This window comes from Malaclemys terrapin, chromosome 1 (genome assembly GCF_027887155.1).
Source record: "Malaclemys terrapin pileata isolate rMalTer1 chromosome 1, rMalTer1.hap1, whole genome shotgun sequence".
Lineage (NCBI taxonomy): Eukaryota > Metazoa > Chordata > Testudines > Emydidae > Malaclemys > Malaclemys terrapin.
The window spans coordinates 301199455-301215852 of record NC_071505.1 but is presented as its reverse complement, the minus strand read 5'-3'; the positions used below and the strand labels follow the sequence as shown (position 1 = coordinate 301215852).

Here is a 16398-nt window from a genome sequence, read left to right as displayed (position 1 = left end):
CACTTATTTCTGTATGTTCCCTTTCCTTATCTCATCATCCCTTCATCTCCTGCTCCACCATTCTCACTTTGGGTCTTCAATCTTCCCATGTCCCTCATTTCCTATTTCCCTCTGTCTCCTCTATCAACTACACCCTCACCTTAAGATAAGGTATATGGGGCATACACACACTTTCTCTCTGTTCCTCTCTGTGCCTGGCTCTCACAGACCCCACCACAAGGAGACAGGATATACAAGAAGCCTCAGGCTTCTCAACAGTTCTCCACAGTGGATCCTGTAGCAGGAGGCCACTCTGCCAGCTGCCCAGGACTCTGGCTGGGGTTTGAGAGACCCCCAAGAGAGTGTGATGGAGTTAATAATGCACTGGAGTCCTGGAGCAACCAGGACAACCAGCAAGTCTGTTTCAATGAGTGCAGAACTGAGTTCTTATTGTGCTGCATAAAATAAACCACAATGTTCAGTATGAAATCTAGTGGAGCTACTATGCCTAATTTCAGCCCAAACACAGAAGGCCCAATTCTACCACACCTAGTGGGGCTACTAGTACCTTATTGTGCTGATTTCACTGAGTTAAGTGGCTTGAGAGATTACAAGACTAGCTCAAAGTCACACTTCTGGGCAATGTCAGAGCCAGGAACAGAACTCCAATGTCAATAGGACTAAGCACAAACTAAGATATTAGTGAGCATGAGTGGGTTTGGCAGGAGCAGGCACTTTTAGTGGGTCACTGAGCAAAGATGCTGAGGTTTATCTATGTTGCTGTTGATCAGGAGGGCTAATAGGTTTGTCATCACCAAAGAGACATTTACTTTAATATGGTGGAATTTTTACAGTGAGAAGAGTAAGCTTTGGGGCCTCTCAAACAGGCTCCTTTTAATCAATTAGTGTCATTCTGGGCTGCAGTGAAGTCAGTTTACATTAAAGTTCTGGAAAAGTTTTCATAAAAACTCTTTTTCTTCACATTGGCCCCAGTTTATCTACCAGATCTCCTGGATCTGTAATACTGGTGTGTTCTATACTCTTTTTTCATCAGAAAGTGCATAGACAGTAGAACAAATGTCAGAAGTGCCTAAGCCCCTCACTTTATTGGCAGTACTGCCAATCTGGGGGGGGGGGGGGTCAAAGTTTGTGTACACCTGAGCAGTTTGGTGCATGGAACAGTGACTTACATTGCAGTAAGCCAAATGTTTAGGTGGCTGGACAGCTCCCTCTCGTGGCAGCTTGAACACATTCTCAGGCTCTTTCATGGGTTTGTTACTATTCATGCTGCACACTCAAACCCACCGTGACTAAAATGGCAAGGAACTGTGACTTCTGCTTGTGTCCCTATCAAAGAAAGTTACTCCAACTCCAATGCTGCTTATGAACGGGCTGCCCTGGGCTGCAGCTGGCATTCTTGGCTCCCAGTACTAAAATGAAGCTGGAAGCTTAAGCAGACGGAGAAGCTCTCCGAAGTGATTAGAAAGGGAGTGAAATCAAAACTACGGGCAACATCCTAGCCTTGTTGTCTTGTGCCATATGATTGCGATGGGGATGGCAGTGACTAAGTGGAGGGTCCAAGAGCCAGCTTGCCAGCACAGAGCAAATGGCTCAGGGGTTTGGAGGCAATGAACTCAGCAGAAGTCCATACTGGCGGCTCCAAGTAGGAGCAGCACAGGCCACTCCCAGCAGGTTCTGTCAACAGGAGCCTACATGAAGGGAGCCTGGGGCTTGGCCATGCCCCACATGAACAAGCGATGCAGTCCCTTCAAGCTGTGGAGCACCACAGTAAGTGTGTTTTCCAGGTCCTCTCCTTAGTACTGCAGCCTCAGGCAGTGTAGTCCAAGAGGAAGTGAACCAAACTGGGAGTCAGAAGACCTGATTCCTGTTCCTGATACTGACAAGCTGTGTGATTGTAGAGGTCTCATTTAACCTCTCTGTACCTCGGTTTCCCCATCTGCAATAGGGAAAATGATACCCACCTTTGTAAAGAACATCGCCATCTATAGATGAAAAGCATTTGTTAAGTTCTTAGTATTATTACAGTTGTAATCCTAACCAGTTGCTGCATGGGTGCACTGGGGGAAGAAGGGACAGAAAGTGGCTTCTTGCACTCTCCGTCCCCAGTGGAGGAGAGGACAAGGTTTTGCTGCCAAAATGGCCATAAGAGGACTCCCAAAGCAGTTTTCCAAGGAACAAATAAAAAGGAGCAACGAGGTTTGAAAAGATTGGAAATGGACCTCTCACACATTGATGATAGGGAGCCAAAAGGGTGATATAGTGTTTACAATTGTTTCAACAACGCAAGATGATAACATGGGAACAGTCTGGTTCAGCATGAAAACACAACGGCATTCCCTGCCACTCAGGTTTGATTCCAGATAACACATCAAAGAGAGCGCCAGCGAGTTACTGAGATAATGAAGGTGTTGCGTGCACTTCCTGAACAAACATGCCCATTCATGTCTTCCACTAACAAAGAACACTGTTTTCGCTACTAATACTTGAGTTGTACAAGACTTCAATCCCTTCCCAAACTGGAGCACAGCATAACAGTGCAGGCCATGGTTTGGGAGACTTTGCCTTAGGAAAAAAGTGCCAGGGGATTTTTAATGTCCACAAAATGCAGACAGGACTTCGGTCCTTAAGGTTTTATAGGAAAGGTCTGCACTCAGAAAGCTGTTTAGACACTTTGCAAGGGGGGGGGGGGGGGGTTGACCCTGCTGATATTCATTCTAGGCATATCAGTCCTGATTCTTGGCCCAAAAGCCCCGTCCCCTCTGGCATAAATACAGTCAGCTAACTGCAGTCATTTGGACAGCACCACTTCTTGTATAAAGCTGCAAAAACCTGTCAGTTATTACAAACAAGATAAACTAGGGGGAGTCTTCCAGAGCTGAAGAAGTACAGAGAAAAACTTCCAGTCCTCTGTGGTTAGCTTTCTCCCAGAACTGCAATCATAAGCTCGAGAGGCACTGGGAGAGGTTTGTTCAACCACCTGAAAGTCACCAGGCTCCTCTTAGGCTATGTCTTACACTGGCAATTGAACGACAAAACTTTTGTCGTTCAGAGGTGTTAAACTTTAACAGAGGTGTTAAAGTATTTTGCTGGCAAAAGAACCAACAAACAGCAGCTACACTGCCCGACTTTTAACGACACGGCTGTATCAACACAGCCGTGTCACTAAAAGCTGCGTAGTGTAGACATGGCCTTAGTCAGGACAAGCTAATGGGAGATGGATGGGCCTGTGAGGTTATAAACTGTAATTGTAAATGAGAGGGCAAGCTGCCGGCAGAGCTCAAAAAGTTCTGTATTCTATCCCTTGCTCCTAAGCGTTGCCATTTTTCACTTAGGTCGATATTTCCAAACCTGGGCGCCTAAAGTCAGGCTTCGAACTCTGCACCTAAACAGCAGTGGGCTGGTTTTCAGAGGTGCTGAGCAACCCCAACTCCAAAGGATAGTGAATGGGAATGATGGGCACTCTGAAAATCATCCCACCTTTATCTAGGGGCATAAATACAGATTATGGAGTCTGACTCTGGGTAAGTAGATGTGAAAATCTGGCCCTAGTCTCCTCTTGCTGGGAAAAGGCATTGAGAAGACAGTAGAAAAATCAACTCTAGCAGAATCTGATACGTTCCAAGTTTCTGGAGAGCAGTTAGTCTGGCTTTAGACCAGGCCATGGCCCAGAAAAGCAATAGTTTCAGTGGTCAACAGTCTCCTCAAGTCAGTGGGCAGTTATTTTCAATACTATTGATCATAAGGAGCTGCTAACTCATTAGCTGAACATGGCTGGGAAGGATGAACAGCTTTGAAGAAATTCTCTTCGTTCCTTGCGGCGAGAGATCAGAAATGTGTGGAACACCATCAATTCCTACCAAGTTCAATGAAAACTGAAGGTGTTCAGCACCTCACAGCTAGGCCCCATCACTTTCATTCTACAGCAACTACAGACTGAATTGTTTAGTAGCATTCATGCATTTTTTTAGGTTGGTGGCTAGACAAAACTCTATTGGAAAAAATCAACACAGTTAACTAATCCCTGAGATTTCCCTTTTCTTTCCAGAAAGGCAACAGAAGAAAAGGAATCCTTACTTTAACAAAGCTCATTCGGATAGTGCACATCTTGGTCAGCTCATACACCACCTCAAAGCCATGGTTGACTGACTGGGCGAGCAACTGGGCAAAAAGCTGGTTGTTGAAAATCTTGAGGCTGCAGCCGCTGGGGATCTTGCAGACAGTGGCTGGGTGGAAGCCATGCTGATAGTTACAGTTGCGGCTCTGTACAAAAATGCTGCTGTCACTCACGCATTCTGCATACACCTCGCCACCAACATAATAGAGATGGACACCTTGAAAGGACAAAACCACAAGTTATTTCTCTGTAATCCTTGACATATATTATATCAGGGCTTTATGCTTTGGCTACTTTACTTCTGTACAGTGTAGCGAGGGGGCGTGGCCTCCCTTGGAGACTGATGGGAAGGAATCCCTGTCCACATCTTGGTGCACAGAGCCAGGACATCCACGCCCACCCTACTGGAAGCAGAGGGGTGGGACAGGAAGTATAAAGGGCGGGCCCTGAAGCTCAATTGGCCTAGAGCCACCAAAGGAGACAGATGCCTCCCACCTGCTGCTAGAACGGGAGCCTGAAGAGGACATCAACTGCGCTAACTCACCAGGATCACCAGAGCTGCCAGCCAACTAGGATGCCGAGGAGCTGCTGGGACTGTTGCTGGCGACATATTCTGGGGAGATTGAGGACAACCCCAAGACCCAGGTACACAGTGAAGGGAGTATAGGATGTAGCCCAGGGACACCTGACTATAGTCCAGTTGTGTTGTTGCCTGAATCCAGGTCAGCATGTTTTGCTGGATCACCGCGACCCATTGACGGAACCATGTTAAGGCCTGCCAATGTTATGGCCCTGGGCTGGAACCCGGTGGAGTAGGGTGGGCCTGGGGCCCCCCTACTGCCAACCCCACCCCAGCGTGGCAGCCTCCCCACTTTAGGCCAAGAAGCCTGTGTTTGTCTGCTGCTTGCCAGAGCTAGGATGTCAAGACTCTTTGGTGCGCCATCCTGCCTGTAGGCCTGAGCCCCTAGATTGGTGCTCTAACCTGTTTGCAGGCCTGAGCCCTAGATTGCTTATTGCTCTTCCTGCCTGAGGATCTGAGCTTGTTAGACCACTCGTTTCTCTGCTCTGCCTGAGGCCAGAGCCCTGGACTACTTGTTGCCTGGCCCTGCTTAGAGGGCCAAGGCCTCAGAGACTGGGGCACTCAAAATTAGTGAATACATTTGGTGTTAATCTGTCTGTGCTTCGGTTCCCCCATCTGTAAGGTGGAAGTGATACCCCCTCATCTCTCAGAGTGTTGGGAAAAGTAATTAATTAATATTTTTAAACACTCAGATGCTGTAGCGATGAGCGGAAAACGCATGAGGAAATTAATACTGTTGTCTTTGTAGCAGGGTTTGGGTAGTGTAAATAAGGCAGGGACCACATTGAACAATGAGGCTAAAACGAACTGTTGAATGGCTGCTCAGTAAGCGAGCACCATCCATTCTGTGTACTGAATGAGGCACATCAAGTGTGCATTGGGAGTGCAGGGGAGGAAATTAAGATTCCGCAGGCAATCTTAATTCTGGCATTTCCTAACTTTGTAGTATGCTTGATTTTGCAACCTTAATAATGTTCTTTTGGTGTAGTTTTTTTTGGTATGGAATAGAATTGTGACATAAATCACTGAAAGGTTTGTTCTGTGCATGATAATGTTATATTTAAAGTGTATGTATGTAGATGTTTATATGTATCAGTAGCAATATTTTATTATTCTGTATAGGAAATTTGTGACTTTACAGTAACTACCATGAGATATAGTGATTACATGGATGGAGTAATAATGGGCTGGTACCTGAATGTAGGACTGCATGTCTGTCTCTCCCCATCAGTCTCCAAGGGAGGCCATGCCCCCTTGCTCACGGGCCCCTGGCAAGACAAGGGTTACTGAACAAGAAGTAGGACTGAGTGGACTTGTAGGCTCTAAAGTTTTACGTTGTTTTATTTTTGAGTGCAGGTATTTTTTGTACATAATTCTACATTTGTAAGTCCAACTTTCATGATAAAGAGATTGCACTACAGTACTTGTATTAGGCAAATTGAAAAATACTATTTTTTTACAGTGCAAATATTTGTAATAAAAGTAATAATAAAGTGAGCACTGTACACTTTATATTATATGTTGTAATTGAAATCATTATATTTGAACATGTAGAAAATATCCAAAAATATTTAAATAAATGATATTCTATTTTTAATCGAGTGATTAATTTTTTTAATCGCGCAATTAATCATGATTTATTTTTTTTTAATCGCTTGACAGCCCTACTTAGTATTATATAGTACTTTATGAGTTCAAACATCACACAGGAGCACTGGGGCAGAGGCAGAATCCAATTTTTCAGGGCAGCATTCAACTGCCTTCAACATGAGACCATGCTTTCCTTTACTGTAGTCCCCTGCCTCATTCACCACACACCTTCCAACTTTGGCAATAAATGAAGCAGGAGTCACACAGACAACAGTTGCCTTCACTACACAGCCCTGATTCATTTCCAGAGCAGGTCCAACCTGTGCATTGAATGAGATGGGTTCTGTGGAAAACACACTATATGATCACGTAATTAAAGACTGTATCATAACGCACATGCATAAGGAAGCCAAATTAATGTTGCACAGGCACTAGCTAGAGTTAATCTCTAGCTCAGTGTGGCTGCTCTCACTCAAGCTAAGCTATCTCAAGTGTAGTAACTGTGGAGCTACCTGTTGCAATGAAGACAAGCCTCTGTGCCTCTTTTTTTTGTCCATCTGTAAAGTGGGAACAACAGGGGTGCTGTGCGGATAAATATATGTAATAGTGAACTGCTCAGACACTACAGTGACAGGGCAATAGAAGTATGTGATATAGGCAGACAGAGCGAGAACACTGCCACTGACCAGCCTCGGGGCAGGAAGAGAAAACTAGGAATAGAAATATTCACTGTGGCTTAAATTTTCAGCAGATGCTAGTAATTTTGGGTGCCCAACTTGAGACAACTTAAAGGACCTGATTTTCAGAAAATGCAGAGTACCCACCCTCTGAAAATCAAATCCCTTTAAAGGTATCTCAAACTGAGCATCCAACATGAAAGACAACCAAACTCATAAGTCACTTCTGAACATTTAGGTGACAGTATTTTATTTTTGTGGATTTAAAAAAAAACAAAAAACATGAATATAATGAAACTAAAATGCCAGTAAGTATTTCCATTTCTCCAGTATGCATTCACTGGAGACAAGCACTTTCAATGACAGCCAGTCAGCTGCACTCACTTCCAGAATCCCCAAATCAGGAGTTCCCATGCTTTTATGGGATATTGTTCATCTCTTCAGATCCCTGAGATCTGGCACCCTAGAATCCTCCAGATCTTTTCGGTATTACAAAGTAAACAGATTAGAAGCCTCATGTGTGTCTTTGAAGTTTGACTGCTGAAATTGGACCAATTTCTAGCAGGTAATTGCACTGTGCTCTGGATTATTACTTGCTTTGATGTGGTATTTCCAGGAAACTGTTTCATGCTGGTACACTGGATAACAATTCTATTACATACACTTATCCTAGTGACCTAATCTTGTTTACTCACTGTTTTTTCTGTTAACAGAAGAGATAGTTGTATCCATTTCAACAGCTTTCATCTGTCTATCTGACATGCTTTAGGAACTATGAATCATTGGACCTCTCTTACAGTCCTGTGCTTAGGGCATTTCCCCTCCTTCTGGGCATTTTCCTTTCAAGTTGGATGAATAGGAAATGCAGAGAAATTAAGAGTCTCGGCTGGATGAGGATCCTCCATGGGCAATTAGCTTTCTTCCTTTGAGTAGATTCCTAATGTAAGGTTCTAGGATTTTTTATCAACACAGACAGATCTTCAAATCTGAACAGATGAGAACCATTAGTGTTTACCATATTTTCTTCCTGCTCTGGAGATCATTCCCTCTCTTGCCCTTTGGGCAGAAACTCATAGGAACTAGCTGCCTCAAATGAGAATCTTAACCGTGAGAGGCCTAACAATTGTTGTTTATGGATCTACAACACACTACTAGCGTATGTTCTTATACAGTCTTTGTCTTCATTTTAAGATAAACTGGAACTGGACGACTCTCTCATTTCCACTGTTCAAAAAGAAATATTAACGATTTGGGGTTTCACGAAGCATCACAACATCTTAACTGTTCCAAAGGACAATACACCTCTACCCCGATATAACACTGTCCTCGGGAGCCAAAAAATCTTACCGCATTATAGGTGAAACCGCGTTATATCGAACTTGCTTTGATCCGCCAGAGTGTGCAGCCCCGCCCCCCCACAGCACTGCTTTACCGCGTTATATCCGAATTCGTATTATATCGGGTCGCGTTATATCGGGGTAGAGGTGTACGTAGAAAGGTGGGAGGCCGAGGAATGGCCTTGCATTTGGCCTTCAGATTTGCTGTTTTTTGTACCAAGCATACCAGATTTGTTACTTGGCTTAGGCCTTTACCATATTCAATCATTCAGTCTCAAGACTGGACTAGAGACAATTAAAATATTGTTTTGAGATTGGGAACTGGGTGGGGCCACTGAGAGTTGGTTCTGTTGGACCCTCATTTAAAAAAAAAAAAAAAAAAAGGAAATGTAGTTTAGCTGATCATTGCTTAATGAAAGCTTCTGACCAAGACTTACTACTGCAACTAAATAAATTACAACCTGAAAAAACTTGAATGTATCTTCAGCAGGGAATAGTCCAGTTTAATTTGGCTGTTTTATGTCCTCCAGCAGAAGCCATTCCAATGGAAGGGGGAAATCCATAACTGAACACTTCAGAGTTTGTTTGTTTTTTAAATGCAGACTGCAATAGAGGCATTTGGGATTATACCAACAGGGGCATGTATGTTTATTGATTATTCTGGATCCCAATCAGGAAAGGAGACATTATTTAAAAGGCTAGAATTCTCCTGGAAACACTTGTAGTAGAGATGGGTTGCTTATTTTTCTGTGGCAAGGCCAAATTTGTTCACATTTCTTCCCTGTTTCTGTCGTTGGCCTGCCAATGCATCAGTGACCTATATCAAAACTTTTATAAGACTAAATGTCAACATCATTATCCATAAATTGTTTTAGATCTTCTAAGTGACATTCGGATTCTAACTACTTAATCCTCAAACAACTAATGTCAATTAGATAAGTATTATTATTTCAGCTTTACGGAGGGGAAACCAAGACACAGAGTTTCAGCAACTCATCCAAGTGACTTAGTGGCAGAGACAGAAACAGAATTCAGGAGTTCCTGGTTTCCAGTCTGATCTTCAATCATTTAATGAAAAAAGCAACAGAGGGTCCTGTGGCACCTTTAAGACTAACAGAAGACTAACTTCTGTTAGTCTTAAAGGTGCCACAGGACCCTCTGTTGCTTTTTACAGATTCAGACTAACACGGCTACCCCTCTGATACTTGACAATCATATCATGGCAAGTGCTGATTCAAAGTTGTGTGAACAAGGAAGAGGACCAGTCACAGAACAGAAGATCATTAGGCTCAAATCCACAAAGGCATTTAGGCTTCTAACTTTTGTTGATTTCAGTAGACGGTAAGGGCCTGTTTTAACTGAGCCTTAGGCCATGTCTACACTGTATCACTGCAGCTGTGCCGCTGTAAGATCACTTGTGTAGCTGCTCTATGCCTGTGGGCGAGAGCTCTCCCATCAACATAATAAAACCACCTCCACGAGTGGCAGTAACTGTGCCAAAAGTGGTAGTGTAGACATAGCTTTGGTTAAAATGTCCCAATTACTCTGATCCCCTCAGAGAGAGAAGTAACAAAAAAGAAAGCAGTGGTCTATGAAGAGGGAGAAGGAAATCCAAAACTCCATGCTTTGTTTTATTTTGAGAAGGTTAAAACTGGTGATCCATTTGCTGGTCACAGAAGTGGCAGGAAGATATTGTTATGAGCTGGGTGAAACCTTATTGTGGGTTGAGTTAAACCCCCATTGAGATTGATAGGTGTGAACTCACCCTTCAATTAACATGCCTATGATCATAAATCCCCATCTAAGATACAAGGAGAGTGTAAAAAGCAACAGAGAGTCCTGTGGCACCTTTAAGACTAACAGATGTATTGGAGCATAAGCTTTCGTGGGTGAATGCCCACTTCGTCGGATGCATGTAATGGAAATTTCCAGGGGCAGGTATAAATATGCTGGCAAGAATCAGTCTGGAGATAACGAGGTTAGTTCAATCAGGGAGGGTGAGGTCCTCTGCTAGCAGTTGAAGTGTGAACACCAAGGGAGGAGAAACTGCTTCTGTAGTTGGATAGCCATTCACAGTCTTTGTTTAATCCTGATCTGATGGTGTCAAATTTGCAAATGAACCGAAGCTCAGCAGTTTCTCTTTGGAGTCTGGTCCTGAAGTTTTTTTGCTGTAAGATGGCTACCTTTAAATCTGCTATTGTGTGTCCAGGGAGGTTGAAGTGTTCTCCTACAGGTTTTTGAATATTGCCATTCCTGATATCTGACTTGTGTCCATTTATCCTTTTATGTAGTGGCTGTCCAGATTGGCCAATGTACATAGCAGAGGGGCATTGCTGGCACATGATGGCATATATAACATTGGTGGATGTGCAGGTGAATGTACCGGTGATGATATAGCTGATCTGGTTAGGTCCTGTGATGGAGTTGTTGGTGTAGATATGTGGGCAGAGTTGGCATCGAGGTTTGTTGCATGGACTGGTTCCTGAGTTAGAGTTGTTATGGTGCGGTGTGTGGTTGCTGGTGAGAGTATGCTTAAGGTCGGCAGGTTGTCTGTGGGCGAGGACTGGCCTGCCTCCCAAGGTCTGTGAAAGCGAGGGATCATTGTCCAGGATGGGTTGTAGATCACTGATGATGCGTTGGAGAGGTTTAAGCTGAAAACTGTAGGTGAGTGTGAATCCACCCAAAAGTTTTTGGCTGAATATTGTTTTGGGTAGGTGTGTATGGGGGAGGGAGAGGAATGGCAGAAGCGATACAAGACTGAAAAAGACAGGAACAGAGAGAGAGAGGCAAAAAAGCAAGAAGGCCAAGCAGTAGCCTATGAACACCATGTGACCCTGGAAAAAGCTAGAGAGATTTTTTGGGGCTGTGGACTAAGGAGTCTTGGATCTGTAAACTAAGAAACTGCTCCTTTTGTTCTGGGTTCCTCCTGCATTCGGAGAAGGAGGACTTTGTACATTCCTAGTAAATAAACAAGACTGCATCAAAGAGAATATCAGAATCCATCAACTTCTACTTCCAGCTGGAACATCCTCAGGGCCCCATAAATGTGACTAGCCGCTCAGGTTGAAAAGGGGCCACGCTGATGCCAAGAGCGGCATCCAGTTTCCAAGGGGAGAGAAAAAGAGACTGTGAGCTGGATTTCTGTTGAACCAAGACGGAACAAATAAAGGAGGTGCTTGCAGAATCAAAAATGACCAGTGGGATTTTAAACAAGACATACAACCAGAGCTGGAGTTTTCTCAAAGGAATTTAAAACAAGACCTGGAAGCTTGACAAAACAAATTACAGCAGCATCTGGAGGATTCCCAGAAAGGGCTGAGGGCTGTCAAATCTCTGTTGGAGCAACAACTGCAAAAACTCCAGGCAAGCTGGGATGTCCAGATGCCAAGCTCCCAGGGAGGAAAGACATGACAGATCAAAGAGATGACCAGCAACCTGGCTGCCACAGACTAGAAGTTTCCACTAAATACTGGCAACTGGGCAAGCTTTACCCAATTTGGAACTTGCTAACAGAGATGAGCTGCAGCAAGGAGCAGCCTTCTGTGTCTTCTTGGAGAAGGGGTGGGCAGATGGAGAATCTGATGGGGATGTGCCCCTCTTCAAGGCAAAAAGACACCTAAAATGCTCATTGAGTAGAATAGTTGCATCACAGGAGGGGCAAGTTTTGAACTCCAGGGATTTTGTTTCAGCTACAGCAGTCTTGGTACCAGAGAAGCCTCTAAGGACACTAAATATATATATATTTGTTTTAAACCTAGCAGGTGTAAGAGAAAAATGGCAACTATACTAATGACGTTATCTACAATTAATTTATATACATGAGTAGGCAAAGTCACACAATGCACAGTGAAGCGGCACTGCAGGGGTTTGGTCTTACTGTCACAGGCGATCAGAAGGAACTGATGGACGGCTGGACCTGCTCTGCTCTTTCTGGCCTCAGGAGGGGGACACGAGGGCATACAGAGTTCAGGCATGGTCCCAGTGGACACTGCTGGCCAAAAGAATTCAGTCGTGTGTGTATGGAACACATGTGCACTTCAATGGAAGTGGAATACATGCGGGCAATCACTTGAAAAAGAACCTTAGATTTCTCTTAGATTTAACTGGTAAAAGTCCCTAGAAACACAGAATCAGATTGGACTGGTTTCCTTAACAAGAGAAAAAAAAGCAACAGAGGAAACTTTAGCAGTCTATCTAAATTTATAGCTCAGCTAGTTAGCATGTTGTCTCTCTCCACCTGCTTTCTGGTGATAGAAAAACCAGCAGTCAGGGACCAATAATTATTTTTTTAGTGACATTTCAATGGCAATATTCTCCGTTGCCAGAAGTTCTGATAAATACAAATGAAAACACATACTTCTAAGTTAGAGTAAAGTTTTGTTTTTAATTATGGGTTCCATGTAGGCCAAGTAAATAATCTGTGTAAAAAGCTACCCTCTTCCCAGTAAAGAGCCAATGCCTCATCTACTGCTTCAGAAAGCAGCCGAGCAGGTGGCTTTACATTCATGTTTGTTAGGTAGATAGACAGATACAACGGACAGACAGACTTTTCTAGTTCTAGACCATGGACGTTCTTCCAAGCTCTGTTCCTTACCAATAAGAGGAAATTTGCTCTTACCTTTTCCTATGTGTCGCCTGGTGTTTTCTATAGTAGAATTCCTGTTGACATTAGAGAGCAGTCCAAGACAGAATCGGTTCCTGTTATTTGAAGGATCCGTGAATCCATCTATAAGAATACTCCGAGAAGAAGCCTGGAAAGTCTCCCCTACTCGGTTGTTGAGTTCATAGTAGGCAACTGAGCACCAGTGCTGGGGTTCCTCGTAGCAAACAGGTCGAAAGTCTGTAGGAAATAAAATAAATCAGGTGCCAAGGTCACAGTAATGCTTGTTTTTCTATCCAAACTCTCTCAGACCATGATCTCCATCTAATCAGTCACTTTTCGTCAGGGGCAGTCTCAACAGCAGATTCCATTTCTTCTTAGTTTGCTGACTAGTGCTCCCAAAGGGAGAACATTAGAGAACTTGAGCATGTGCTTAACTGGAAGCATGTGAGTAGTCCCACTGAGACTCCAGTGAGACAACTCTTATGCTTAAAGTAGAGCACGTGCAGGTTGAGTTAACTGCCCGGGCACTGCAAAGCTATGTGCACTGTATCTCTGCCAAACAACAGGAGCCAGGAATGAGCAAACTGGTTCAGTTTTACAATAAAAAGTGAGCTAAGCCTTCATGCAATGTGTGATTAAACCTAACGCCAAGCAAGGAGGTTTGAATGTATCATTCCTCTGTTTTATTTCTTATTTCTCATTTTCACACACCTCAGGATGGCCTGTTTCCACCTGAGAGTACAGGCAGAAATGCCAAAATGCCACACGAAAGGCCGTTCTTGCTGGAACCCCAAGTTTTGCAGACTCAAAGTCTGGTTAAGGATCCATCTGGGTGCTTATTTGTACTGAATCTTATTTGTCCCATGAGCATTAATTAACCTGTCCCCCTGCCATGGGCATGTGAGACCCAAAAAGCAGTGAAACCCACTCCTGCTGTGAAATGTACAATATGTTTCCAACTGAGAGTAGCTAGGCAGGTGGCCAGCAGAATCAATGATGTCCTTAATGTTTCTGGGAGTATTTATTTGTGGTGGGGGAGAGGAGAGGAAAGATGACTGGAAACCTGGTGGCTGTCACATGGGTGTGATATGTACCCACATGTTCCTAGCATGGTTACCCTCATCCTCCCTCCCCTCCAGTTGTTTGCTACATACACTTGTTACTTCCTGTCTTAATTGAGATTGTAAGCTTTTGGGGGCAGGGACTGTCCTTTAATATGTGTTTGCACAGTGCTCAGCACAGCCAGGCCCTGAACCTGGTGTCCGTGCAGTACTGCAGTACAAGGAGCAATCGTAACAACTGCACTCAGAGCAGGCCATAGGAAACGAGAGCAGGGGGACTCCTCATACCATAGATTCCATGGGGCACTGCTCCACGGTGGTGGTCTCTGAGACAGGTGAATGTGTGGCTAAGGGAGGAGCAAGTCAGTAAGCCTGCAAGCTGAGGTCTGTAGTCACTACTGCAGCCCAGAGGCCGTAGAAAGAAAAAGTTACTCACCTTCTGCAGTAATGATGGTTCTTCAAGATGTGTCCCCCTACGGGTGCTCCACTGCAGGTGTATCTGTGACCCTGCGGCTCTAATTGGAGATTTTAGGTCTGTTCAGCCCGCACATGCGCTCTCCCTCCCTTGTGGTCTGCCTCGAGGCTTTCTAGCGCAGCGTAGGCAACCCCCCCTCAGTTCCTTCTCTACCGCAGAGCCCCATATTAAGAACTCCAAAGTAGAGGGGAGAAGGGCAGGTTGTAGAGTACCCATAGGAACACACCTCTCAAAGAGCCTCAGTTACTGCACAAGGTAACTTTTTATTGTTTGAATAGTGTCCCTATGGGTGCTCCGCCATTGGTGACTTCACTGCAGTATCCCCCATGGAGGGCTGGGGCTTCACAGTGGAGTCTGTTACTACAGAGAGTACGGAGGAACGGAAGATGACATCGGAGGCCGAATCTCCAGCGAGCACATAATGGTCTGTGAAAGTGTGGGCAGAGGCCCAAGTTGCTACTCTGCAGATTTCCGAGATAGGGACATCTTTAAAGAGTGCAACTGAGGTAGAAATTGACCTTGTGGAGTGCGTACGTCCGGATGGAGGCAACGGGTTGAGTCCTTGATAACAGAGATTAATGCAACCCAAGACCCTTTTGGGTAGTCTTTGAGCCAATATCTCAGAGCCTTTGTGTCTTTCTGCGAATGAAAGAAAGTCCTTAGTCATTAGGGAGAAACTTGGGATGCAGCCTCAGGGTTACTTTGTCTTTAAAAAAGACCACAAATAGGGGGTGTACGATCAGGACCGCAATTTCTCCTATGCACCTACCTGAGGTGATGGCAATTAGAAATGCTGTCTTCATCGACAGGTGAAAGAGAGAGCAAGTTGCCATGGGCTCAAAGGGAGGTCTAATTCTAGATTAAGATCCCAGGTCAGAGAGGGTGATCTCATATACAGGAAGAGATTACCAATGCCTTAAGAAATCTATGCATCAGCAGGTGAACGAACACTGAGTATCCGTCTACTTGATGGTGGAAGGCCATTACGACTGAAGATGTACCTGAAGGGAGTGGAGTGAGCGTTTTGACCTCTTGAGGTCTAAAACCAGGGGGAGAGAGGACAAGGCCTTGTATATGTGCTTAGAATGACACCAAATTTGTAATTATTTCCATTTTTGTAGGTAAGTACGTTGAGTGGTCAACTTTCGGCTGTATAGCAACACATCTTTCACCTCGTCAGAGCACTCTACCTCTTAGTCTTGGAACCACGAAGGGGTGAACCATGGAGGTAGGGGATCCGCAGATTGAGGTGAAGGCTCATCCTGTTGTTTTGAGAGAGCAACGGAGGAATGGGCCAAAGAGGAACCGGAGGGTATACCGTCGTGTGTGTCTGGTAAGGGAACCAGACTTGTCTTGTCCAGAAGGGACAATCAGAATAACTCTCACTTTGTCTCGCTGGATTTTCAACAGGACTTTGGATAGAGAGGGAATGGGGGAAAAGGCATACAAAAGGCCCCTGTCCCATAGGAGGATGACTGCGTCTCCCAGTGAATGTGTCCCCAGGCCAGCCCTGGAGTAGTAGCGAGAACGTTTCTTGTTTCAGTAAGTAGCAAAAAGATCTGTAGGGTTCCCCAAAGGGTGAATATGTTGCGAAGCACCTTTGAGTTCAGTTCCCATTCATAGTCGTGAAAACAGTTCCAACAGACTGTCAGCTGCCGCAGTCTGCAGATACACAGCTGAGATAAGCACATTGTGATGGATGCACCAATCCCGAAGTTTGAGTGCTTCCATGCAGAGGGAGAGAGATCTGGTGACCCCCTTGGTGATTTATGTAAAACATATAGTCGTATTGTCCATCATGACTTTTGTGTGGTTATTTTTGATGAATGGCAGAAAGTGTGCACAGGCGTTCCTGACTGCTGTTACGGCCAAAGGATTGATATGGAGGGCCACTCCTGTGGAAGACCACTTGCCCTGAACCTTTTGGTCATGTAGGTGGGCTCCCAAGCCTATTAGGGAAG

At 44.6% G+C, this 16398-nt stretch overlaps 1 protein-coding gene across 2 annotated transcripts in view; it reads right to left on the bottom strand.

The window, feature by feature from the left end:
* The window catches only part of SMAD9 (SMAD family member 9), a 63066-nt gene that overhangs the window by 1337 nt on the left and 45331 nt on the right, over nt 1–16398 (bottom strand). For both annotated transcript variants that reach the window (XM_054015276.1, XM_054015278.1), the window contains 2 exons: nt 12917–13138; nt 4075–4331 (listed from right to left, as the gene is read on the bottom strand). In XM_054015276.1, the coding sequence (XP_053871251.1) occupies nt 4075–4331; nt 12917–13138 (479 nt within the window). The remainder of the gene's footprint in view (nt 1–4074; nt 4332–12916; nt 13139–16398) is intronic.